We start from the raw sequence: 27,932 nt of genomic DNA, 5'->3' as shown, positions 1-27,932 counted from the left end.
TTAGTGAATAGGACATGGACCAAATAAAAAAGCCAAAGCAAACATAAAATAAGTGATATGGTTTCTGTATTCTTAGGTTATTCTTATCACATTGATATGTACAAGTCCTTATTTTTCCGGGAAGTTTGGTTTTATTAGTTATTTGAAGCTATCAAAACTGGATGAAATGTCATGATTGACAGCTGGGACTGAGTCACGATTGGCCGAGCTTGTTTATTAGGGTCTCCATTCTCCAATCGCTACTGAACAGACCCCAAATGCACAGGATGACAACATTAGGTGGTTATTTTGGCATAATTTCAGGATGGTGGGAGGAAGTGGAGACAAGTCGTCCATCTTAACATACAGTCGAGGGTTTAAAGTAGTTACTTTATTCGTCAAGTATTTAGTCTTTGCTTTGGTGATGAGTAAACTTGCCTGACAGTTTTTCGCCACCTTTACAATCTACAAAATAGATTTTATCTTTCTGGGATCTAAAAACTACATTTGATATGAGTTTAAATCAGCCATTTTGGTACAAATGAGCATCCTGTATTCAGTTCAAATCCTCCAGATAACTCTGACTATCACTAGACAGAAAATATTAATTGCCATCTTTTTTTCCTTTGTAGGGAGCAACAATAATGCGTGACGATCACACAGGCGCAATCCTCGTGGCCCGGATCATGAGAGGAGGGGCAGCCGACAGAAGCGGTCAGTTCCAACACTTTTTGTGGGTTCAGCCATGTGAGTCTGGAATCACGTGTGAAAGTGATTTACAGTACAACTAAGTCAAACCCAGTGTGCAGAAAAGAAGGAATGTTTTCAGGAATCATCTATGCACCTGATTTTTCTACGTCTGTCCATAGATTATAGCTTTTCACTTTTTAATATGAACAAATGATAGAGAGAAGCTCTGTTATGTTGTCCACATGTTTTCTGTTTGACTTTGTATTCATTGTGTCCAGCGCTGCCACACTGAAGCCAAAGGCAAATTTCCACATGTGTCGACAATAATGTTTTGATTCGTCTCCAATCTCAAATGCCACCATGACGATAAACATTAATCTGCTGTAGTGTACACATCTGCAGGCTTTGTAAGCACTGGACTTTTACACAGTAGCTCACTTATATTAGGACATGAAAGTACTGGATTATCAGAGCGATTGAAGATATGCAGACTTTGTGTTTTTTGTGTGGTACAGGACTGATTCATGTTGGAGATGAACTGAAGGAGGTCAATGGAATCCCTGTAGATGACAAGAAACCAGAGGAAGTCATTCGTATTCTGGTAAGCCTCATTTCCTTGACTGCAATCAGGCCCTGTGTGCGCGTGTGTTTGTATGAGTGTGTGTGTGTGTGTGTGTGTGTGTTTGTGTCTCCAAAGGTTTCTTGGTGAAATTAACATTAGCTCTTTGTGATGGCAAAACCCTCCCCTAACATATCTATGACCCTGTGCCTCCCGTCACTGTGCTGAAAAACAAAAACTGACCTTTCCCTACAAGTCTTTCCTGGCCTCTAGACCACATGCATTGAGCCGCACAGTCCCCTGGATGAGCCTGATGCTCAGTAGTTCCGCCAAGCGGGCTCTGCCGCAGGCCTCAAAATGAGCTCGGTCACGGGCCAGGAGGGACAACTGGAGAGGAACGAGAGAGTATCTTTAAGTCTCATACACAAAGGCCTCAAAGGCAGATGATCGCTCTCAACACTCCTGTTTTATTCCCCCCCCCCCACACACACACACTCTACCCTGTTAGACAGAGTCATCTAATCCTAATAAACCTTCCATTGCTGATGAATCAAACTGTGCTTTCCATTGTGTGACTTTTACTGGATTAGGTGTAAAATATTTGCAAGGGCAGATGGCTGATGTTTCCATCTCCTTCATCCTGACAAAACTTACTGTATCTGTCTTGTCGTTCTAAACATCCAGGCACAGTCCCAAGGAGCCATTACCTTTAAAGTTGTTCCCGCTTTGAAGGAGGAGGCGCCAACCAAGGAGCCAAAGGTAGGTTCTGTCCTGGATTAATCGTTAAGTTGCTTTGGTTTCACTTATTGACACAAAAAAGAAAACTAAGCGAACTTCTCAGATCCAGTGTGATACCTTTCTGGATGCAGAGCATTGTTTTTGAGCCACGGTGAGGAAATGATATATGTACAAGGGAAGATGGGAGCTGTGCTCTACAGTGGTGAGAAGTAAAAGGAGAAAGAAAAATAAAGTAACCAAGCCCTTTTAGGAGTTGTCACCATTATTAAAATGTTTTGACACCAGTGCTGAAACACTACCTGAGTTTTAGTACCATTAAGAGAATAATACACTTGGCAATATCTTACATTGATCATATAACTTGTGATTTTCCCAGACTTATTTGAAATGCTAGCTTAGTTTAGCTCAGCAAGACTGTAACAGATGCAGCGGAGGCATTCGACAGGGGTAGGATCGGGGATGTGAATGAACATTAAACACCAAACAGCCCTAAACAGTGATCAGCACAATCAACGCTAAACTGAATGTGAAAAGACCGTGGATATTAGCGGAGTGGCTTCTGGGATACAAGTGCACACAGTAGAGTGCCTATCTCCGCAGAGGCCCAACAGTACCCTAATGGAATCACTTTTAAATGTGGATCTGCACCAATTTGCACACACTTAGAAATATCAGTTCCTTAAACTTGCCTGAAAATTATTCACTGAGAAATCAACAGAAATGTTGAAAGAAGCCCTCTGAATATTAAAGAAAGTGGGTAAAAGTTCCTGACCCCCTGACCCATACTGCATCCTTCCACCAAGTTCTCTGTGAATCCATCCAGTATTTTTGCATTATCTTGCTAACAAACAGACAAACAAAAAAACGCTGACAATTATATAACCTCCTCGGCGAAGTTAATGATTTCCTTGCACCAGTAGACAGTACTTTGTAGCTATCCATCCTAAAAGTTGGTTTAACTTCCACTTTAACCAGCGTACCATCATTCTTACCCACTGAGGTGTTGATACACCATTTCTCACAAGCTCATCTATCAGGATCGGACAGAAGCTGGATCCTCTCCCCCGGTTCTAAGCTTTCGAAGTCAAAGGCAGTTTATCATTGTTCACAGGTCAGCCCACCCTGCATGTGTAACAAAGGCTCTGAGGAGGGTACGCCACTTACATCCTTTGTCATCATGTAATGGTTGAAACTGTCTGGCTCCTTAAGGAACCCATCTGAAAAATAGTCTGCCAGTGCCAAACACTGAGAATAGCTAGTGCACTTAACGTCAGGTAGTGTTGAGGCATCAAAGGGCAGATAATTGGCTGAATTCATACAGGCCCAAAAAGCTGAGCCAAGAGAAGAAAGGTAGCAGATCTTAGTAGATGTATATATTTTGCTGTTTAGTGGCCAAAGCAGCTTTTGTTGCCCCTCTCACACTTTCCTTCCCTCTCGGTTTTTTTCCCTTTGCACATGTACTGAGGTTATCTTAGTTGTGATAACTCATTATGACACAACTCAATATGGACTGAAGATGAAACAAGGTGCCCCAGGTTGTCTCTCAGCACCCACAACTGGAAATGATGTTGCAGATTTTTCCACTTTTAGATCCAGCTTCCTCTGTGTTGATGCAGTGTGCCCCAACCGCACTGCCAAAGCAAATGAGACATAATCCTTAAAGAAAGAAAACAACCAGTTTGTCTGTGTTGGTTTGGTCATTGGTGTGGAAAGATTACTGATATAAGCTGGTGTTTAGAAACGGAGAAAGTCAGAGGGTGAACGAGAGCACATCCAACTGGAGGCTCTGACTCAGGATATGTTAAGTCTCACCACACTTGGAAAACAGTGGCAGGGATCAGTCCATACTAAGTGTTGATGGAACAATATGGAGAGACTAACTTGGCCAGAAGTTGGTTTCAAGCTCTGATTGCTGTGACCTTTCTAGACAAATCAACCTGAGCGTTGGTGAAGCACCTTCTGTGTTTGCAGTGTTGACTTGGGGTTCACAGTCCATGAAATGGAGGGAAAAGTAATTTACAGCGAAACGTAGCTTTTTCCTGTTGTGCCCTCAATCCCGCTCTTTGTTTTCCTCTGTCCCCCTCCCCTGCTGCATGTCCAGGTGTTTGTGAAGGCACTCTTTGACTACGACCCTAAGAATGACAACGCCATCCCATGTAAAGAGGCTGGACTCGCCTTCAAGAAGGGCACCATCCTTCAGATCATGAGCCAAGATGATGCAACGTGGTGGCAGGCGAAATTTGAGGGTGACGCTAACCCCCGTGCTGGCTTAATCCCGTCCAAACAGTTCCAGGAGAGGTAAGAAACAACCCAACTAGACCATCCTCTTCTGTCTGCTGTTGCTTCTTAACAAGCCTGGCTCAACAGTCTCTTCTCCTGTCACAGTCATATAAGTTTTTATCCCTCTTTTACTCCGTTTTTTTTACTTTCTTCACACTGCCAAAATAGTCTGGATTTCCGCACAAAGTCTGGCCCGAAATGAGTAATGACAGAAAATGATAGTGCTGGTACTGATCCACTTTGGACAGCAAGTGGATGGAAAATCGCACATCAGTGTGCGCTCGGACGATCGCACTTGATGTGCAACACAGAGCTCAGGAGGCTGGGGCAGTTTCTTGGCATCGTCCAAAAGCACCCCGAGGTGGAAAAAAAAGAAATGCACACATATAAAGATGAAGGGAGGAAAAAGAAGAGAAAGAGAGAATCTCACAAACATTGAGATTTATCTTTAGTCAACAGCAAGTGTGTTTTTATTTCAACTTCCCCTCTCACGTCTTTGCTTTCACTCGTTTCACCTGACAGATCGAACCTGGTGGATACAGACGAGTGGACTCTCTGTAGTGTTTATTATTCCCAACGCAGTCATGAAAACTGATGGTTCTATTTTCTTTTCTTCCTCTTTTTATTTAATCCTCCTCTCTCTTCTTCCAGGAGATTTGCACTGCGACAACCTGTTGCGACTCTCCCATTCCAGAGGACCTCGAGCAGACGATCATGTAAGCATATATTGTCTGCTGTAAGGCCCCAGCTAACCAGAACACAAGACACTCAGACACCAGTGCACTGCTGGTTGGGGGCTCAGGGATGATAATGCAAGGGATTGACTCAAGCTGTTTTCAGACAAGAACTCCCGAAACTGTCCACACAACTTTCTCCAGAGTTTTCCTTTCACACATGAAGAATGTCCACAGCAACTGACTCTAACGTTCCCATATGCAGCCCCAGGATAATTTCAGAAGATTATTTGAGTTCAGTGCATGTCTGAAAGCATTTCAACAAAGTGTATACATCAAGCATGTTAGTCAGAACTCATCCCTGCTCTCTGCAGCCCACTGTGCAGTTCCAGCGCTTCACGCCTGTCATCAGAGGAAGTGTTGTGTCTGGATTTACCTTCCTTCTTATTTTCCCGTCTGCTCCGTGTTTCACTCTCTTGTCTCTCTCGCAGTCTCTAGCCAGACTTTCCTTCCTCTGTCCGTCTCTGCTTTGCCATTTCTTGATGTGATTTAAGTCATGCAGGAGGTTTAATGCAAACAAGGAAGAGGTTCGCACACTGGAAAACCTTTCGAACCCTTAACACCTTCCAGCCAAAACACCAGGCACCCTACCTATCCAGCTCACCTCCTCACATCTCAGTTTACCTAATGACAGCTTAATGATCTGATAATAGACTTACAGATGTGATGGAGGTGCTACAGTTTACTGTGGAGCACATTAATGTACCTTACCATGGGGGCCTGTATATTAACCCTAACTCTTACTGTTGCTCTTCAGTAGAGCAAAGTTAGTGAGAACGCATCAGCTGGAGTACTTAGCAGAAATGTGTTATAACAAGCCTGGATGTAGGAGATCAGGAAATGGAGGGATTATAGCTAAATTACCCTTATAAATCAAAGATGGTTGATTGCCTCATAATGAAGACAGGAGACATAAACCATGTCACACAAGAAAGGGGCAGCAGCAGAAGCGATTAGTTATGGCCTACAGATCCTGGCTTTAGGTTTAAGTATAGTGAAGAGGAGGTTCATTGTAGTGGTGTGAGAAAAGCTCACACACCACCACAGTGAATATCACCAACGTAAAATGACAGAAAAAGGATGATGGCCTAGCTGTCTCACATGCACGCATAAAAAGAAAACACGAATGCAAAAGCCACAACTCAACTAGAAAAGCGGTTACATAACAACAATGGCATTCAATGGATGTTGACAGTGAAATTAGTTTCTTACTGCAGTCAAATGAAATTATGAGGCTTGTTTATCTGAGGGTTTTGGTTCAGGTTTTAGTCTGCATCTGTTGTCGCTCACTTTGTTTTTGTTGTGTGGCATTTGCTTTCGTTTTTTTCATCTCGTAGAAAAACTGCTTTAAATCAGGTCGCCTGATTTCAAATATAGGGCAATACCAAACAGGTAAGGGGCTTTATGGAAGGTGTGAGTGAAAAAGTTAAAAAAGACCAAGGTTCCCATTTTCGATTTATAGTGCTAACAGTAGAAGATTATCTTTTAAAACATTATACATGCCAACTGGAATATCTAGCAGCTTTTCCTCTTCACACAAATCTCTCTAAAAGAGAAGCCAACAATTCTTCACTCTCATCAGTCACCAACAACAAATGTGTTGCAGGTCTAAACTGTGCAGCCCTTGTTTTGGTAAAACAGTAATCAGTGTGAAATACACTCAATCTCTCTTGTCCAGCTGCTGACTCCAGTCACATTTCTTCTTCCCAATGACTCACAACACTGTGTTTCCTTCAAAATTAAACTTTTCTTAAGCCAGAAAAAAATTATTCTGACCCAAGTTGGTAAAATGAACTGCATAAACCGTACCCACCTGTTGCGGCTGCTGTTTATGCCACACGTGCAATACTTTCCGTTGCACCTGACTGAAAATCTCTGTAAGCGATTCCCTGAAATGCATTTTCATAATGACAAAGACGTTAGTTGTTATTTACAAACAGCTGCCAAATAACAATTTGGTTTGTATATGGTGAGCTACAGTGCATGAAGCCATCAGCGTGGGCCATACAGCTGGCATTGTGGCCTTGCATCACTGCATGACTTCCTGTGCCTGCCTGGAGGAGGAGGCCATGCTGCCAGTATCTGCTGTGTCTTGCACCCTTTACTAAAAGAACCAAAAAAAGACACAAAAAAAAACTACTTCCTGCAGCTTAAACTCATGATGTGAGCTTGTCTATTGCAGCTTCAATATCAGAGTAATAACAGACAGTTAACCTACGTATATACTATTTCCCCACAGTTACATATATGCTCCTCATTTAAATGTCTCATCTGCAAGCCTATTTGCAGACACCTCTTCTCTTACTCCATCCTTGCATCTCTGCCTTATTTTGTCATTTGCACTAATCCCTCTGCCGACTGTCAATCACACATTATCATATCATGTCATATAATCACCCTAAATAGCACACAGACCGCTCCGCAGTGCACAGTTTGTGTCCCTCCTTTCATTTGGAATTTCCCAAACATATGAACCCTCAGAAAAATACATAACATTTGTAATTGGCTTTAAAGGCCTGTTCTGGTCTCACAATGACCCCATTGAACCAAAGCCTAGTTCTTATTGGCCATATTTTTCACTGTAGATTACCACTTTGAGGCAGACATGTCCATTTGACTGCTCACTTCCCCTCAACATGGGGGTGAGCCCTTAATGTAACGTGACTCTTTCAATATGTAGCTCTGAAATAACCGACAGAGCTACACTGACCACGTCTAAACTTAGCATTAGTCTCTTTTACCTCACATTCAAACCCTCGGTTGAGTTATGGATGTTGTCATTTCCTGGTCATGTTCAACCGCACACTGGCATACATGGTGCAGGATGGCCAAAAATATCCTGCTAAATAGTTTAAAACAGACAGTGCTGTAAGGTTGCCTTACTATTTCATTTTAATGGCACAGTTCCTGTTATGAGTAATGGGATTTTTTAAAGCCCACCCCTTGAAAACCCCCTCCACCTCCCTGATGCACAGTGGGCAGGTGTAAAGTGTAGCAGAGTCAGCAGCAGCCCCTACCAAAGGAATATAAGTCTCCTTTTGAGCTACAGCAGTACTTAACTGCTAATGTCATGCACACTGTCAGGATTAGTTGTGTATGCAAGATTAGTAGGAAGTCCCTTGACAAGGCCCTCTCAGGACTGAAGAATTAACTGGGGGGATGATAACGGTTCACTTGCAGAGACAAACACACATTCATTTCCTAGTGTCCAAAATAAAAAAAATTTGCTTAGAGAATAATGTTGGATCCAGTTGGAGTGTAAGTAAAGAGTTCACTGGATAAAAGTGTACTCAAATTTGAAAAGAGTAGATGCAGAAACGTGAAAAGGTTTTTTGATGGCCTTAGGGAGTAATAGATGGAGAGAGAAGGAGTCGAGGGGTCACATTCGGTAGCAGATGTGAGCCCGTGCAGAGGTAGTGGCTGAGTAAAGATAAAGGGGGACAAAGTTTGGATCCTGGCCCCATACACGCTGGCCCAGCTGGGCCCCGGGGCCATAAACTACAACCTAATTGAAGGATGCCGTGGAGACCCCACTGTTACCAAGTGGAGAAAAGAGGTGGTGATTGAGGAGGGGGTCCCTTTCGCCTGCTCTTTCTCTCTCTCTTTCCAGCCCGGGAGCTCCGTCGGCTGGAACAATATTGGTCTTGGCGAGGGGCTACGGCAAGCATTGCCTAACCGTGTCCATTTACGCCTAACATTTGCAAGATATAAATAATCCCTTTCCTGACTTTTGCTCTTGCCGCTTTAATGGATGCATTCCTCAGTTATGAATCTGATGTTTAAAGTGCAATTAGTTTCACTGTTAAAGCCAATTATTAATTGGCTGCAGGCTAGGTAAACCATTTTGCCTCTGCACAGGTCAACCTGGTGTACCCGCCTCGCCCCTCTTCACCACACAGTTCCCTACCATTGGCTCTTCTCCAGCCTCCCCATCTGCTCCCTCTGAACATACTGACGGCTCTCTGGGCTTTCTTACAGCATGTCTGTTCCTCTGTCTGACATGCAAATCTCTCCACTGTCTGATTGTTTGGTTTGGTTCGCGGTCTGCCAAACACGTGGACACACTCATCGCTCACCTTGGGGTCTTTCTGCCGCGCTCTCTCCTTGCATTATAGGGCTATCCCTCTTACGTTTGCTGCCTCTCTCTACAGCGAGCGCCTGAACCATTGCGAAATGGCACCCAAGATTGGTCTTAAGTGGCCCTGAACCTGGCCCTGTGTTCAATTTAGCCGTCCATTTAATTTTTTCGACTTAAATACTTACAGACACAGGAGTGGATTACAAAGCATAATGGCTGCAGGAGAAAATTTCCATTTTATCCTCAAAGGTTAGGGCCAGATAACCCCACAGAGACCACCCTTAAAGATTTATAGAATCAAGTTATTACTACATTAAAGCTCCTTGCATCTAGGTTCACTATCACTTTCCCGAAGGCAAAGATGCTCGTAACATTTTGTGCTATACACAGTCAGCCTTATAATGCAGACCAGCTCCCTTCTGTCATTCATTCTGTTCCTTATCCTGACTTTCTATAATCAGCTGAGCATTTAAAGGCCAAAAGTTTGACGATGAAGATCTCATTCTGCGTCATCTGGAAAAATCCACTGCTCTCATGTCTCCGCTGTTTAAAAGAAATGGAGTAAGATGTAGGGAGCAGAAGAGAAAGAAAGTGACAGTGTCCACTTTGTTCATGGAGAAGGCTGGTTGTTTGTAAAGGGTGACATCAGCTTATAACTCAGGGCCATTTACAGAGTGCTGACTAGGAGTTATTCCTTTGTCTCTTCCTCCCGTGTAAGGAGATAGCTAAAAGATTTTCTAGCAGTCGTGCGCCACTGAAATGCTGGAAGGTCGACTGTGCCAGGTATAATCCATAGAGCTCCAAGGCAACTATTATCCAATCGTATACAATAGACCATCCAATACCTTTCATTATTTACCCAAGGTCAGTCTAGTCCCAAACTGCTAAATCTAACTAATTGCTAAATCTAATTGGGAGAGAAATTGAAGATGAAGAGTGCAGTTGTTACCCAAACATCCATCACAGTTGAATCCAGCATATTTGCCGTCGTTGTGCATACACTGTTTGTTGTGCAATAAGGGATTGCCGCCAGCAATTTGTATCCAGTCTCTTTTGGTTTTACTTTCAAATAAATCAAATTAGTGCCACCTTTCAGAATGTTTGACCACTCATACGTCTTTCCCCTTGAGACTTAGTGGAAATATTATCATGTTTCTAGGTCTCAACTTCTACTGTGATGTGTACCAAATTATTATAATTCATCAAAACAACATCCAAAACTAAAAAAATCAGACCTAGAATTATTCTTAGACAAACACTACATCCAGTCATCTTTCTCTGCCATCGATCCTTTCCTCTTTTTTTTCCAAAGCTACCCTACCCTCACCCCCTCTGTCATCCTCTGCGGTGAATCTTTGGTATGTAGGTGACATGTGATATACCCCTAAGCATGCGTCCCTTTCCAGGGGGATGGTCTGCCATGAAGCATCCAGTAAGGCTGGTTCGCTGACTGGTGGTAGACTGATCGACTGCACTGTGTCTGCGAAAGTTGTCTGCCACAATCCGGGCGGCCGTGGCTCCCTGCGCTCAGTAAATGACAGGCTTGGCTGCCACCATCACTGCAGGCCTGGCCATCCTCATATACTCACTTCACATCATGACTGCTGCTTATTCTCAGTGCTCTCAAACTGTTTCTCTGGGCAGGCGGGTAAACTCTACTCTCAGAAGGGCCAAAGACAAGGTTTTACTTCCACCATTTAAGAAGTCAGAGACTGACAGTGCCCTGCCCATTTACATTCTACAGTGTTATCGCAAGGTGTTTCATTAGAACAGGAATGCTGGTGTACAAGGTTACAAGGCCATTGGCCAATGTGGATCATTCCTGCGGAAGATAGGCACCAGATGAAAGCCTTCCCGATTGAAATAAGGGCAGCACTTGGAAGGATTTTAGATAGCTTTATCATTGTCATATTGTCCTTGTTGTTTCCTCTTTCAAGTTTCCCTCCGTCTGCCCCCACCCCTCCGGTTACTTCTCGTCCGACTCAAATTGTGGTTCAGGTGCTGGTTCAACTTAAAATGTCACATTACAACAGGAGGAGGGCAACATCAGTAGGAACACTGCCTTGAACGCTAACATGTGAAACAAGATGTCAGATAAAGGCGGACACGTTTGTCTCCACACATCAAAACAATCACCGCTCTCAGGCTGGAAGTTTCAAGCATGAAACAACCTTTGCAGTGATTGGTCCTGACTGCTGTTTTGGCTAGCCATTAACTCTAACTGTGACGCAACATCTCCTTGAGCTGCAGTGAGCTCTGGGAAATGAACACAGCGCTGTAGAAGGCGAGCACCAAACTGTGTAAGATGGTGTTATGTATGTTTTGATTTAACCCTGTTTGGCCGAAATGGGAACATGTGACGCAGAGGAAGCATCTATAAGTGCCTCCAAATGTTAAAGGCATCTTGTACCAAACACACACATACGAACAGTTCATACCTTGGCTCCTTTTTTGAATCATCTTATAGCTGTTTGGATGATGTTCTTCAACATCTGGAGTCATTTCAAAAGCTTGCTTGAATTTGAATGTACTGCATCTCTGTAAAATGCATTCCCCCTTCAAAATGGTAGGGTCAAAATGTCCACTTCGGGGTTTGGGTCTGAATTGGAGAGAAGTGTATGAATATTTGTGGTTGTCTGTTGGAGCTTTTGACTCAAAATATTTTTCTCTTTGTGAAGTTTCACTGGATGCAACACAGACATGTGTCACCGACTATGTCTCACTAGGTAACGATGAATATAAAAACAGAAACAGTAGAAATATTAATTTAGCTTGAAAAGTGATTGTTATAGTTGAAACAAAGAAACTAACTCATGTCCTCTTACGAGCTTTTACCAAAGCTCTTATTCTTAGTTGTTATCACATGGACATGAGTTTGGTTCAAACTCTCCAATCTGTGGAAAATACTGTGAAATGTGGCTAAAATAATAGTAGTAGTAGTTGTACTAGAAACTAGTAATCAACCCTAGAGTTGATTTTCCATTCCTTTATATATAATGTATAGTTATTTTATTCCTAAAGTCAAAGTTTGATGTAATTGTGTGGTAGTGAAGTTGCGCTTTTTTAACTCTCAATCACAACTTTAGAGTAAAAGTTTCCTCTTATCTCTTCTTGTCTTTTGTTTTGCTTTTCTAAGATGATGTGGCGGTAGAGTTTGGTAGGTTCCTTCTTCTTCTTCTTATCTCATCTCTTCCCTCAACTTCCCTTTACTTACTACAGTATTTTCTCTAACTATGACTCATTTCCATCCCCTGCTTCTACTGCACTCACAGCCGAGGAGATTGAAGGTACTGCTTACATCTCCTACTGGATAGGGTTTTATAGTGTTACAATACACAAACGGTAAAACCATTTGCAGAGACTGGTATCCCTCCATAATTTTTGTATGTAATGAAAGATGTACCGCTCACCTCTGCTCCCCATCCTTCCTGTTTTCATTTGGCCTGTCTTCTCACGTCAAAGTTAAACGCTCTTAAAGGGAAACATTATATGTCACTTCCAATTTCTCCTCTGAAAACTGTTAAGAGTTTGCAGGTCATTGGCTCTCGATTATGCAAAGCTTCATCTTTCACCTGCTTACCTGTCATTTTCATTAAAGTGGACATCGTTTTGGAGACTCATCAACTCACTCATAATATTCAAATATTCATAGACTTCCAAAATAACATCCAAAGCAATGGCCAGCGATGTAGTGAAGTCTAATCCCAAATTCACTCACAGTTTTCGATTTGAAGAGTAGGGTTTTTTTCATTTTTGGGTACCCTAAATCTTCTGATTGTTCTATTTTGAGGAGAAAATAAATATTTCTTCTTCATCAGAGCTTTTGTCATGATGATCATTAGCTGAAGGGTTAATATTTAGCCCCTCTTCTTTTTGTACCACTACATCAATGGCTATCACTCTGGACAAGCTGGACATAATCACCGCAAACTCTAAAGGACCTATGTCTTATTAACTCTACCTGTGTGTACTTTTTGTACTTTTGTGGACTATGGACATTATGCGGTTAAAGGGGTAGGTACCTGTCACTTTCTCTTTAACATTATTTTGTGCCTCTGTTCTGGCTTCTTCCCTTCTTTCTCTTCTCATCAGAGGACGATGAAAATAGTAGCGGAATTCATCTAGGTGAGAGATGTTATCTTCTTCCTTTTTGTCCTTTGCCATTATGATGTTGCAGTTAAATCAACACATACACAGTAAAAGACAGTGCCCGTGATTTTACTAGATTTCCATGTGTCCTCTCCTTAAACACTTCCCTGACTGTTCAGCTCTTTTTTTCATAGACTAGTCTTTATTTTCTGTGCCATTTTTCACAAATAAATTGTTATTTATATAATGTAATTGAAATGCTGTTCTAAATCCCACAGTGTTTTTGGTACAACGGATTCAACTTGGACTCCCATGTGAAAACACAGCATAATTTGGTCGTGGAACACTGAACACAGGGTGCTATTTCTGCCCCTTTACTGACAACATGAGTGCACTGGCAGATCCGGTCACAGATTTGCAGAATGTAGTAGTTATCCTGATCTGCCTCTGCTGTGGGTCTGAAGACAGCTTTGAGATGGGTTCTGGATGCATTTGAGTTAGAGGGACGGCTTGTTTTCCACGCTTTGTTCTGGAGCTCCGGCCGAGGGCCGGCCTGGTTGATGTGGTCCCAGTCAGACTTAATGACAATTACCATGGCCTGCTTTGGTTCGACAGCCCTTCCCAGAGAGCTGCTTCCAATTCTCTGTCTTGTACAGAAAATCTTCCCCATCGTGTTTTTATTACCACTGTCATTTTCCCGACAAATCATAAGGTATCGTCCCTCTGGAGGACCACAGGCAATCTTAACTGGCTTGTACACAAATGTGCGTTCATCTCTCTGTAGTGTATCCTTCTCTCTTTCCCTCTCTCTTTCTTTCTCTCTCTCTCTCTCCCTCTTTCTTTCTTTCTTTCTGTCTCTCTCTGTCTGTTACTCTTTCTTTCTTTATTTCTTTCTTTCTCTCTCTCATTCTCTCAGTCCCCCCCTCTCCCATTCAGTCTATATTCAGAATTTGAGGTCAGGAGGTGAACTTGTCCTTGCACTCTACACCATTTAGTCTCACAGATTTCACAGGATATCCAGTGCACACATGAGTTTATAAATATATAGTTTGAGCCATGTCTCCCAGGCTCAGTCGGGGTCACTTCCCAAGGCTGAACTATGCCAAACGCCACTCAGTCTTTTTCCACTCCTTTCTTTCCCCTTCAATCTTGCCCTTACTGTCACCCTGCCTCCTCTGTTAGGTCAATGACCTCAGTCTCTATTCTTCCACCTCTGTACCCGACGACATCCAGAACTGTAGTGGGTAAGCAGCATTTTTGGACTCCAGCAGCCCAGAACGAGGTTTAACTGAAATGAGAGAACCTCAGGAGGAGGAGGAGAAAAAATTGTGAGTTATAATAACATCTTGTCTATGAGAGTACTTGCTGCATGGCTTTTCTGCCTGTTGGATGTGGTTGTGTGATTTAATGTTGGCCCGTCCCTGAAAGTTTGAAATCCTAGAACTTACAGATGCTTTTGCAATGCTACTGAGGTTGCATGGGGAAATAAAGGAGGCGGTGGGAGGGGGTACACAGTTGTTGTCCTTAGTTTTGGGTTTGTTTTCCCTTCATGCCTCTCTCAGTGATGCAACGTCTGTAAGGTCCATTGCCAAAAGCGATCCTCGAGCACTACTCGGGGGCGAGCAGATTCCTGTGCTCAGATGTTGCTTGATTTTAGAGCCAGCAGACTAGAGAATGAAGCCAAACTGAGGAGGAGGGAACCTATGTCCCATGATGCCTTTTTATCAATTCTTTCTAGAAAGCAGTGCTTAAGATTTTTATTTCCATCCAAAGCATTAAGGAGTAGTTTTGACACCCAGAGGGAATTTTTGTGTTCGGAAAATCCGCTAAGAGATCTTTTTTCCAATGATCCTTCAGTGTACTCGGCTTAAAACATAACCAGAAGATCCATACATCTGCAATGAGATATGGATGCGTTTAGTGACATTTCACTTGAACATCCAGAGAGAAAGACAGCGGATGGATGGATACAGGGCAAGCAAGAAACTCCAAATCAGTTAAAGCTGAACCGAGAGGAGCTGGGATATCCATCAGCCTCTCACAGTCCAATTATGTCCAAGTTGTGGAAAAAATGAAAAAGTGTTATTAACGGAAATAAAGAAAGCTCCATTTAAAAAATGAGATGAGTTCATCAGGCTCCAAGTTCAATAGTTGTGGCTTTGCAGGGGCAAATACATTAGGTTTGGTGAGTTTTTCCCCCCAGTGCATGTGGATTATAAGATTAAAATGATATGCATTTAAATTGACATCCAACGTTCATCAAAGCAGGTTCATGCACTGGCTTGACAGGTGTGTTTTTTATTAGTTTTTCAAATCCAACCATTCCAGTTGTTTAAAGAGTCAGAAAAGTGATGTGGAATTGACTGTGGCTTGGTTGTAGAGCATCATCTCTGTCTGAACATCAGGCTGATGAGACACACAGGAAAGCCGGCATTAGGCCTAATTACTTTTGGCACCCAATGGCCCCATTTGCCATGTTGATAGTGGCTTCAAGGACTCCAGAAGAAGGAGAGGTACATGTGTGTGCGTGCAAATGTTTTTTCTTTTTTTTTGTTGCCAACATAAGGCAGCAGGCATCGTTTTAAGAAGAGACATTCCTGAGCCCAAAGAGCTGTGGGATAAGACACAAGGGAAAAACAAATAGCACTTGACACAAATGGACTTCTTGCAGCCAAAGGTCTGGAGTGTTATTTCACCGTATAAGCCTGTAACACTTGGGTTAGGTGCCACTTTCCAACTGCTCAGTGCAATGGCAATGGAAACTACTCCCTGAATTTGTTCTCCCCAGATAACACTGTAATGACTTCTCCACAGTGGACTCCTACATGTACATATTTCAAATGTCACACCCGCGTACCTCACCTTTAGCTTTGATTGCATTTACAACCAGAGAAGTGAAGTACATCAGCTGGCCGGAACCCAGCTGGAATAGGTATTCTGTATGTACGCCACTGCCGGAAACATTAAGACACTTTATACAAACAAATATCCCCAGATCAGCAATGGAGTTCACTTTACTACTGTAGCATAATCCTTTCCACAGATGCCCTAAAGCAGCTGTGTGGAGGGAGCATTTGAGGGACACACGCATGTCTGTCTGGATATGTCCACTTCCTTCTTTTCACTTGCTGTCCTCCCATCTTCTCCAGATTCCTCTCCCACTTGCTCTGCTCTTTGCTCCTGTTTCTTCGCCTCTCCTGATTCCCTTTCTGTTTCCTCCCCTTTCCCAGTTCACCTCCTCCTTGATTCATCTCCCTAGTCTTCTCCTACTCATCTACTCCTACTCTCCTCTCCACTTCTCAAGAACTTCTTGACTCTTCGTGAAGGCATTTTACAGAACATTTCTCCGAACCACATTGGCATTGTTCAACTTCTTTCTTCACAATGATCTCAAACCTCCAGAAATTCAGGCATATTTGGCCTTGAGAGTCTAGCATGCTTCCTTGTATTATGCGAGCACATCAAATTAGTAATAAATCAAATCAAGCAGTCCTGTCTACCCAAAGCTTTGTATTTTTGTTATTATGAGCAGCAACACATCTCTTCCTTTTATTCATTGTTGGGGTAATAATAGCTGACAGTGTGGAAAGCGTTTTCTAACTCCCGATCATGAGCCTTCCCATCCCTTCCAACCAAGCTAGTAATGGGCACATATAATCAGGCTGAGGGAGCCACTAATGCTTCCCACATTTGGTACCCACGAACAGGACTTAGTGTTACAGCGTTAAACCGCAACGTGTGGCATCGAGCCTAGGGTGTAATGCCTGCCTGATCCCCAGCTGCCATGTCTGGTTAATTCCATAGATGTCATCTCCATTAGTCCCAAGGAGAAAGGTCCCCCGCTGGGAGAGTCGGGAGGGCCCTGCAGTTGGTCCCTTGTAGGCAGGGGCCTTCACTTCAGGGGGGGCTATGGCAACAGGTGATTTCACCTACTACTGCTCCATCACACTTGTTCCCTCTCTGAGAACAAAATGAAGATTGATTGGAGGTGAAACAGCACTCATTTTGATCGCCTACACGTGACATCTGGAAGACCTGATGCTTGTACAGTTCTCAGGCTTCTTCTCTTTCAGACATCCACTGGCAAATGCAGGACTTGACTCTTCTTCTCGTATGTTTTTGTTTTTTTTATGAACATTTGTCTTACTGCACTGTGCTACAGTTGTAGCCATTTCTTTTACAGATGCGGTATTATAGAAATTCACAGGATATTAGTGTCCGAGTGGGCAGTTTGCATTCACAGTTTGCAAAGGCCTCAGGGCGCTTTCTTTACGCACATGCTGAATTTCCTACGTGGCTGTAAGATATTATCACACTGGAAAATGGGCTCGCAGGACCGCTGCCGACTTCCAAGCAATTGTGTGTGTGTGTGTGTGTGTGTGTGTGTGTGTGTCTGCATTTGTGTGTGTGTGTGTCTGCATTTGTGCATAGTCACAGCATGTGTTTACACTGTGTTGAATATGCTCATCTTTTTTTCCTGCACTTTATTATTGTTTCTGTTTTCCTGGAGTGTGTGTGTGTGTGTGTGTATGTGTGGTGTGTGTGTGTGAGATAGAGAGAGTGCATGAGAGAGTGAAAGCATGTGTGTGTGAGAGAGAGAGCGAGAGAGGGAGAGTGAGAAAGAGACTAGGACTGAGACAAAGTGTGTGTGTGTGTGTGTCTGTGTGTCTGTGTCCGTGTTCATGCCAGTTTTCAGTTGCCTTCCTGGCAATCACCCAGTCACGGCCTGGTGCACCCCATTATGAGGTGCGTGCGTGTATGAGACTTTAACTCCATATCCCTCGATACACAAGGCTCCTTCGACACTACTCGTATCGCATTTCAGGGAAATTCGAAACAGAACAATTGTCAACAAATTTGATTCGACCTGTCAAGCCATTCAATGAGGTATTGGATCTCAGTGCCACACATATAAAACGTTCCTTTTCTCCTCGTAACCCTTACGCTTGGATCGTCTTGTGACAAACATGACGGTGTTCCAAGTCTTTTCATGACAAACAGGCAGACTTTCTTCATTTGAACAAGACATGAATCATCCCTTAATTCTGGATCAAATTAATTTCCATCCCCTCTCTCAAATTCAGTCTCCATCGGTACTGACAAAGAGATTGGTTGTTATGGGGAGACGTTTGGTGAGGGACGCATTGCTGCTCGCTGATGCACAAGGCTTTTATTTGTTTACCGTTAGGCAGGACTATGACGGGGGCAGGATAATTCTCTCCCTGTTATTTGGAAGCAGCTGTCATGGAAGGTTCAGGTACAATTGAGGAACACTAGATTACTGAGACAGGCGGCAAGGTGGAGCTTTCTCCCAAAGTCCAAGGACATACAGATTGGGCTCAGGTTAATTGGAAACTCTAAATTGGCTGCATGGGGTTAGTGATTGGTTTGTCTCTGTATGTTGGCCCTGTGATACGCTGGCAACAACCTGTCCAGGGTCTACCCTGCCTCTTGCCCAATGTCAGCCGTCCAGCTCACCCTTTGGCCCTCAAAGGATAAGCGGTAGAGATAACTCATGGATGGATGGATGGATGGATGGATTAATAAGGCTTTTATATTGATTGTTGAAGGACACATGCCTACCCTGTGGAAGTAGTAGATCACGTCCTTAGCCTGAGCCAATAAGGTGGCAGCTTGTCAGACTCAAAGACGGAAAGAATTAATGATTTTTATAATATTATTTAAAGTCACCAGCAGTGAGTTTACATTGCAATAAATAACTCATCACTTTGGAAAATCGACAGGTTTCTTTCAATGGGATCTCATCAAAATGTTTATTGGTATGATGTCAACCCTTGTGGATATTGGTTTCTATTGATGCCTCTGCAGGAGACATGCAAATCAGAGGCGTGTGCTTTCCACTGTGCCGCAGAGGGTAATGCTCCCCGGTTGGGGGGGAGTGATGGAGGGGAAGCGGGGGTGCGGGTGTTGAATGAGTTGATAAACCACAGGAGAAAAATGGCACAGACAATGTAAGCCAGGACTCGCTCACAGTGGAACAAAGTCTGCCTCAAATGTTCAACGTAACACTATAGTCAGTGCCCGGGCATGTGTATACACTCATATGTGTATACACGAGTTCATGCAAAAACATTATTATTTCTGCTCCAATGACTTACAGTGTGTTTCATTTGTAAGTCAGTAGCTCCGTCCCTTATTAAGGGTCTGTTTGGGAAAGAACAAGCGAAGAAGAATGCAGACTCTCCCTCTCTCTCTCTCTCTGTGCTGAGTGTCTGCTCAGCTCCACAGCGGTTTGAAAATGTTGTGGAAAGTATTAAAGGGTGGGTATCAGGAGTCTGATTCTCCTCTATGTCCATAATTTCCATGCTGTCTAAATCTTACTCGGGCATCTTATATCATACTTTTGAGTTCATTAATTACTGATTAAGTGAAATAATGAAAGGAGAAGCTGAAAAAAAAAACATGAGCATATGCAGAAATAGGATATTATAGACATCCCGGGTTCTGGAGATTTACCTCCATTTAGTTTTAACCAACATCTGTCATAAATATAAAACCTTAGTCCTCAAATTAGGGTTAAATTCCTCCTTTTGATACTGTCGTAGATCATCAGATTTAGGCGTGCGTGCTGGCGGATCTGTATTTTAAGAAACCTTTGCGAGGCCAGTCCGAGGACACGCCATAAACCAATTGAAGACGACAACTGTTGTAAAGTATTCCGACCCAAACACACAAGGAACATGAGGAAAGCGTGCCAAACAACGCTAAATGACACACACATACATACCTCACTATTTAAAACTCTAATGTGGATGGATTGCAAATCATAACGGGACAGTTTGACAACCAACTAGCAGTAATTTCAAATTCTGTAGCTGTCGTTTACGCGATAAGAACATCTAGTTTTTACTGATTTACAAAATGTAGAGACCAAGACTTTCAAGAGCAATCTACAAGAACAAAGATGAGTCATTCTTACCATGATTAAAACAGCAATGTACTGCAGTTGACGAGGAAGCATTCAGCAATGCTTTTTATCGCTTTTCACAAACATTAAAGCCATTAAACCCCCACCAGTCTCCAAGACATATTTGTAACCTCCATTACATGTAACCAGGGAAAATGTGAATTAAGTGTTTGAGTGTGATTTCCAGGGAAACTGTTTGGCAGAATGTTGCGCGGTACTTCTTTCACCTAAAGAAAAGATAGCTGTCATAAACCTGGGCTGCACAATGCAATATGAGGTATTGAACATCGGGCTGAGTGGAGGTGTTTGCCAAGACGCTGAAACGTCCATAAATCGAACCGCACAGCTGCGGGCTTATGTGCACATACAGTAACATTGGAGCGTACACACATCCTCATTGACACACACACCGACACAAAATTCTCTTTTTTCCCCCCTGTACATTGTAGATTAATGTGTTTTTTCCCGTCTCCTCTGTCGTTTCATCCCGACCTCCAGCTGGGTTCAGGAGAAGTTTCCGTCTCAGCAGGAGAGACAAGAAGAAGACCAACAAGTCCATGTACGAGTGCAAGAAAAGCGAGATATACGACACAGCCGACGTGCCCACGTACGAGGAGGTGGCTCCGTACAGCAGGCAGAGTGGAGCAAAACACAGGCTGGTTGTCCTCGTTGGTGAGTAGAGAGCGGGACTCTTAACAGCTTACCTCACACTTTGTTTTTGACTCTAGGGCGGCTCTCTTTCTGTGAAACCTGGCACTGGAGAGGCCATCAATTTTAATAATAACTCTCACCTCCCAGCATGGTGACAGATACAGATCACAGAATCGACTGTGTGACTCAGAGTTTCACAGCTCCAGGAGCCCCAGGTGGCCTGGCCTTGCCCTCCCATGACCCCCCGAAACAGAAACAAGCTTCCCAACACAGCGACTCCCTCAGTCATCCCGGGCCTCCTGAGTTTCTAGACTTTTTAGCACTCGGTGGAATCGACAGAGCAGGCCTGATATTAATCAGTCACATTTAATACTTTCATTTACGGCACCTCACTCTCAATGTCCTTTCAATTTTTTGAACTGATGGAATTGTTAACACTTGCCTGGAGGGAGCGGGTGTTACAGAGCCCTCCAAAGAGCTTTATAACGTGCCAAGGTCTTGAAATGAAGTTAGCAGTTTCTCGTTCTGTATATTTTCGGCTGGAAGACGAGCATTGCCAGAGAGCGGCGGAACAATATGCTCGGCCAGGTGCAACAGTGAAGTCTTGAATATTTCTAACTGTACCATTGGTGAGTTTCAGGATTTTCTGCACTTTTCCTCTCTAGGTTTGTTACGTGGAACAAAAAATGACAAGAATGTCCCGGACACGGACGGAACAAAACATTCCCCAAATCTTGAGGGCGAATCCTTCAAATCTGTTTCCATTCATCAAAAAAAAAGAGATGCGCTCAAGGAACGAGAACTCAGAAGTCTGTCTGTCTGCAGAGTTGAATCTAGAAATAAATACCACTGGCAACAGGGTCCCATGCTCTCTGCAGAGTTGTGTTTTGAAGCCTGATTAACTTGGTTCGCTTTAATGCGGCACACGGAGCATGGACTTCATCAGGCATGTTGCTAATTAGCGAGCCCACTTCCCTGCCAGTGTGTCACTGCCTCACACAGAGGATTCTGAACCTCTCCCACCTGTCATCCGAATGTAAATATTTTTCAATTAACTTCCATAATTTGGAGGACAACCCATGGACAGTTTCACACATAACGAAGCGGAGAGCCAAGGAAGGATCTGCTTTAGGTTTTTCTGCCTCCCCCTCTCCTTCTTCCTCTCCCCAGAGTTTCTTGATTTTTCTTATTAGAATTCTTTTCTTTCCAACTCCTTTTCTCTCTAGCTGCATTTTTTGCTTTTTCCTGTTACTCAGAGACACTTCTTTCCTCAGTTTAAGCATTTTCAAATCACCGTCCACCAGGAGGATCTGCTGTTCGTTTAAGCTATTAAAGCAAGTTGTATTGTCCAGATATTTCAACACACACACACAACCCCACCTCCCAACTTCAGACCTGTACTACGTATAACGTTTAATTTCGGCTTCAGACATCACATGATTTTGTTTACAGCACATCAACATAACAGTGTCGGTTCTTATCACCAAAAGCTTCTTTACAGCTTTGTCCGTGACTCCTCTTTTCATCTTGAGGTATTACTCTTTTTGTTCTTTTTTTCAGTTCTGTGTCATTCGCGTGTTAGAAATGTCATTAACACCCCAACTTACTTGCGGCAAATCCTCTGGATAATCTCCTTCTGTGTTCTCACATGGGCTCATTATCCTGGGTTTTTACAAGGGGCAACTCTGGAGAAAGTCCGTAGCCGCTCATTCATTATAAGTGTTCTCACATACAGCCAGGAGATTACCAGCAGTTCAGTGAAAGCAGCTTTTGGATATAATATACTATTGAAAGTATTAATATATATGAAGCAGTGGATCCTTAATTCCACGCAGAGATAATAAGGTGTAGGCTTTTCATTTGTAGCAGGCGACTGGGGACTTTGTTGAATCCATTGACTCGTGTCGCTGGCAGATTTAACCAGCCGTACTGGCTTCACGCTTTTCTCCAGAGGAGTAGAAGTCAAGTCTGTATTATTGTAGGACTTGCAGACGGGACACAACCCCTCCGTGCCTGACTTGGCCTCAGTCTTGTACTTTTCCGCTCTGCTCCAGCCTTCTACCCCTGACATTATTTTTATATCAAACCCCCCCCCCCTCTCCTGGAACTTTTCACTTCTACCCTAAAGGCGTTTTTCATTAATGTGGACGCACAGGTCCACACTACCAGCTAATGAATGACCCGCTGCCCACCTCCTGCACTTGAATGTAGCACAGAGTTCGAGATCTGTTTCAAAAATAAATCAAGATGCTTATCTGGGTTTTCATACATTTGAAATTAGACAGCCAATCAAAACATATTTATAGATTTGTTGACCCAACCGCTGATGGTTTTGAAAGATATCTGATTATTTAACCTGACAAAATGGTGTGCTTATTTCCACATGTCCGTGTAACTTGACCCACTAAACTTACAGTAAGATTTTGATGAATTGAAAGTTTTTAGTTTGGGGTTTAGACTTAACATATTTCAAATACACTAATGCCTAAGTGAATGTTTATGTGGTATCCAAATGAATAAAATTAGAACTCTATATCAAGACTTTCCCCTGCTTAAAATGTAGTCACAGTGGATTGTAAATGTTCTCTAGTTACCACAGTGCACCACTGTCATCTTATAAATGTGGTAGCACCGAAATATATAGCCCGCCCTGGATGTGAGGCAGGCTGGGAGGTTTTAGGCCGGGTCAGGGCTCCTGGGTCCCTGAGCCGGGCCTCATCGGGCCTGGCCCTGGCCTAACTGCTTGCGATGCGCTCCACGTTTGGCCTGGAAGTTATTACGCTTGCGATAGCTTCTCTAATGAGTGCGGTAATGAAGTCTGACACTTTTACTGGCACAGCAGAAGTACCGAGGGAGGCCCAGTGACAGAGACAGATGGAGGAAGAAAAAAAACACATAAACAATATTAATGCTGCAGCCTCGTCCAAATTTTTTTGTGAGTTATGCCTTTTTTTTATTGTGGCGTTCGGATTTGTAATGTTGCTGTAGCTGTATTGGGGCATTGTTAAACACAAACAATGCACAAAGAGGTGGCGTGTTTAAGGTCAGATGGTGGAACAGGACCAGCAGGACTGCTTGTAAAAAACCTGGTGGTGGGCCTGTTGGCCCCCTTTGGCAGGCGGAGGTACAGCTGGAATAAGCTTTAATCGTCGTCTGAGGTATTCTGAAGAAGTTCTGCTGCCATGCGCCATTGAAGTCAAGAGTGGCAAGCAAGGGAAAAATGTAGAAGGTGAAAATGGTTTTAAGGCATGCGATAGTGGCACAGTGGCAGCTGTACAAATGGCTCTGCCGTTCGCAGAACTTGGACTCTGATAGGAAGTGTCAGATTGAAGCTAACAAGGCTTTGTGGAGGTTTATGTCCTTCTGGGCTGACCTTCCACACTGCTGTGATAGGGTTAATAAAAGTGGCTCTGTGACCACGCTCTGCCACCTATAGCCCCTCCAACAACATCGGTCCACATCCATGTTCAAACAGCACTGCCACATTCCTCCTGAGCTCCCGAAACAAATTCAAAATGAACTCCATTTCCTCATCTTAATAAATCACCCGTGCTCTTATCCCCCATGCAGGTTCTCCTGACTTGACTTTTTTTTTCTCTTACAGAAAAAGTCCCTCTCCCCTGCTAAGATTGATTGCTGTCTTTGCTTGGCCATGTGCTTGTTTATGTGAGACGGTAACCACAAAATGCCTTGTGCCGTCGCTCCACAGAGGGTCGGGGTTTTTTTCCTTATTTTTTTCTCCTTTTGAATTCACAGAAGGGCATGTGTGCGTGTGTGTGTCTGAGCACACTGAGGAAACAGCTTTTATCACTTACAGCAGTCGCACAATAGGACTCACATCCATGTGTTGCTGGGTGCAGAAGCAGAGAGTTTAGAATTCGTGTATGTTTGAAGCAGAGTTTATGCTCAAGAGCTGTGTTGTCCACATCTATTTATCGGGCTGTGGATCACTCTGAAATCTTCACACCAGATAAAATGTGGTGAAAGGGCACAGAGGAGCATGCTTTCTCCAGAGCTTGGGTTTTTTTGAGACATTTTATTTCTCCATCCCCTCCGTCTCTTTCCACCTAAGCTGCATCACTAAGTGAACTCATTGTCCATTTGTTTTAGAGGAGCAGCCTGCTAAACACATTTGCCTGGAGAAAATGAATTTCCAATAGGGATTGATGCGATTGTAGTGCCTGCCCAGAACGCCAGGCATGTGAAGAATGTCAAGCCCAGATCAAGTGCTGTCTCCAACTGTCCACACACTGCAGAGAGGCGGTGAAACACTGCAACACCGAGCCATGCACTTGTAACTCCAAAACGGATTTCTTGTCCAGTTCGTTGAAGGCATTTATGCCAGTCAGTTCAAATTAGGATGATGTTAAAGCTGCCTGGTAACATCCAGCAAAACACTGGAGGATAACTTTCCAGAAACAAAGAGCAGAAAATGAGATGGAGGGAGAGCAGCAAAAACATTTCCACCAAATCAAAACCAGTGTAAACAACGTTCTTACATCAGAAAAACATCATAGCCTCTGTATCTACTGACTGTATTTTGCATGAAATTACAATATATATGAGATATTCGCTTAAAACTGTTTAGCTAAGCTGCCAAATCGTCTCTGTTCCTAAATATCAAAATTGAATTTATTTCCTCAGTCTGATTGAACTTTACCATCTCCACATGTTGGCCTCGGTAAAATGCTGGAGGGACGCTCAGCCTGTGGAGCCACAGATGCATCAATAGTCAATACTCCAATAGTTTCTCCTTCCTTCTTCTCTCCCACTCGTTGCCTCCGTTCCCCCACTGGGAATGTGATGGGAAATCCAGCCGACTCACGACATTGCCGGAAAAGGTCTTTTTACCTTTTCTGTGACCTTGCAGTATATTGAATGTTTATGTTCTGCCAAACTGCAACGAGAGATGAACTGGTTAAAAGAAACAGACCGTAACTATAGAATATCTGTTGCTTTGTCATATTAAATCAATTTTCTTTGTTCCAAAGGATTTTCCTGGGTTGATTGTGTAACAATTTGATATGAAATGAAATTCACACTGTGGTAAATTGATTTAAAATTACACACCAAAAAATACAGAAAGAGTCATACTTTCATAGAGGGGGGAAATACTGATACTGGTGTTGAAGTACACGCGTGGTCAATGTAAGTGAAAGGTAAAGAAAAGTTCAAGAGAAAATATCATGTTGCAGCTGCAAGTACAAAAACAATAATTAAATGGTGTTAGACAAAGTTCAGGTCTTATTATCTTTTATTCATCACCAATTTCACACATTTATTTTATTAGATTTTTCATATCATCCTTTTCAAATCATCATTATCTTAAGGATGTCATTTTAGTGACTGTCCTGTGTGTTGACTTGGCCTTGAAACTGCACATTTAAAACAGAGAGCTGGGGTTTTAAAGTGAGGTTTCTTGTTGAGTCTGTAACTAGTGCAATAATGAATTGCAACAATCAGCCTAAAAATGTTAATTGTAATGCTTGATATTTCCATTAAAATGCTGCATCAATTTAAACATATAATGATGATCTTTTTTACACTAGGCGACATCAAGGGAAGTCGTTCAGCATGGCCCTGTCACTCTCTGACCTGCGACTTATGTCACTTTCTTGTGTTTCTGTTTTTGTGTAGGACCTTCAAGTGTCGGTCTGAACGAGCTGAAGAGGAAACTGTTGATCTCTGACCCGCAGCACTTCAGTGTGACTATCCCACGTAAGTCCCCTCTTCTCTCTGAGGTGGAGTCGAACCCTCTGTCTGTGCATGTGTCTGGTCAAATCCAGCCTTGGCTGAGCATCTTCCAGTAGATTCCATGTGTCTTCCAATCTTTCCTCTGGTTATTTCTCCTTTCTTATCTGTGTGTATGTGTTTGTCCTGTGTGTGTGAGGGTGTGTTTTATACATTGTTCCCCCATGAGTGCTTTACCAGACCACAGTTTTAGATCTGCTATTTACTGGCAAATAGACAGCGTTTGGCCTTCTTCACATGGTGCACACAGGTTTATAAGTCAGGCAGATGGACTGTGAGACGTTAGAAAACAACTCTGAACTGTGAAATTAGCAAAGTGGCCAATGAAAACAAATGTGGAGGCAAGTGCTTATTCATAAGTGTTACTTCCTGATAAAACTCAAATATCCTTCACGGTGTTTAGTGGGGCTCATTTTTCGTAAAATAAAAAGCATTAAAACTCTACCTTAAGATTCAATCAGGGAATCAAATTATACCACCGCAAAACCAAACTTCATATCTTAATTTTCTCATTCTTTTTCCCCTAATTCTATATTTAATCTTCAATTGAAGAAGTATGACAGACCCCAAGTTGAAGGAAATAAATTATTGAGATTTAGATAATAAAGTCGTGATATTACATGGGAAAAAAATTGTAATTTAAATTTTTTTACGTATTTTAGTTCCTTCTCAATTATGATTTCATGACTGTAATATTCTAACTTTATTCTCACAATATTATGACTGAGACATTAGACGAAAGAGGACAGGACTGTATTTCTTATTATTCAAGATCTGGTTTCAAGATCTCATATAACCAATCTCCATGTTTCTAAATTTTAGACTTAGCCGTTACTTTCGAGTGAACAAAAAGTGGCTGTAAGTAAGCCCACTGCATAAATAATGTAACTGCAACTTTAATTGTCATAAAATAACAATTAAAGAAGCAAATTGATTTCTTTCTTATTTTAAATAGTGTCTACAGGATCTTTTTTCTGTTTGTGAGCCCCCCGTGAACATTAAGTAACCGACACCAAAGCTGTCTCGTGTGGATCATTCACCTCTGACTCAGATCCTCAGAATCCCTGCACCCAAGAAGCTTCTTTTACATCTGTCCACGGAGACAAACACATTGGAAACACATTCACGGAGAAATGTAAGCGCACAAGATGCCAGATCAAATTCCGACTACACAGCAACCCGGTGCACCCTGTGAGTTTTTAGCAACAAATCAAAATAATCACTTTAGGTGAAAGGATGTTTAGCTCACTGGTTCCAGTGAAGTTTTCACAGTGTGTGACAGTGCTTGTGTTGTTTGAGCGATGGTCGTTCTGTGTGAGACACGCAGCAGCGCACCGGGGAGCAGATCTCAGGCAGCGCGGCCGCCGCTCTCAAGGCCTTCGACACATGGTTCTCCCCGTGTGTAATTGTCAGCTTTTCACAGTCTGCCTCAACAGCTCCAAATGACGTGGGAAA

General features: G+C 42.9%; 1 protein-coding gene across 1 annotated transcript in view; it reads left to right on the top strand.

The window, feature by feature from the left end:
* The window catches only part of mpp7a (MAGUK p55 scaffold protein 7a), a 134,729-nt gene that overhangs the window by 90,988 nt on the left and 15,809 nt on the right, over nt 1-27,932 (top strand). The window contains exons 7-13 of the mRNA XM_061093825.1: nt 612-693; nt 1,185-1,270; nt 1,913-1,987; nt 4,068-4,264; nt 4,898-4,962; nt 20,574-20,747; nt 26,364-26,444. Coding sequence (XP_060949808.1) covers nt 612-693; nt 1,185-1,270; nt 1,913-1,987; nt 4,068-4,264; nt 4,898-4,962; nt 20,574-20,747; nt 26,364-26,444 — 760 coding nt within the window. The remainder of the gene's footprint in view (nt 1-611; nt 694-1,184; nt 1,271-1,912; nt 1,988-4,067; nt 4,265-4,897; nt 4,963-20,573; nt 20,748-26,363; nt 26,445-27,932) is intronic.

The sequence above is a fragment of the Limanda limanda genome, chromosome 20, assembly GCF_963576545.1.
Source record: "Limanda limanda chromosome 20, fLimLim1.1, whole genome shotgun sequence".
NCBI lineage: Eukaryota > Metazoa > Chordata > Actinopteri > Pleuronectiformes > Pleuronectidae > Limanda > Limanda limanda.
This window is presented reverse-complemented; position numbering and strand designations above follow the sequence as displayed.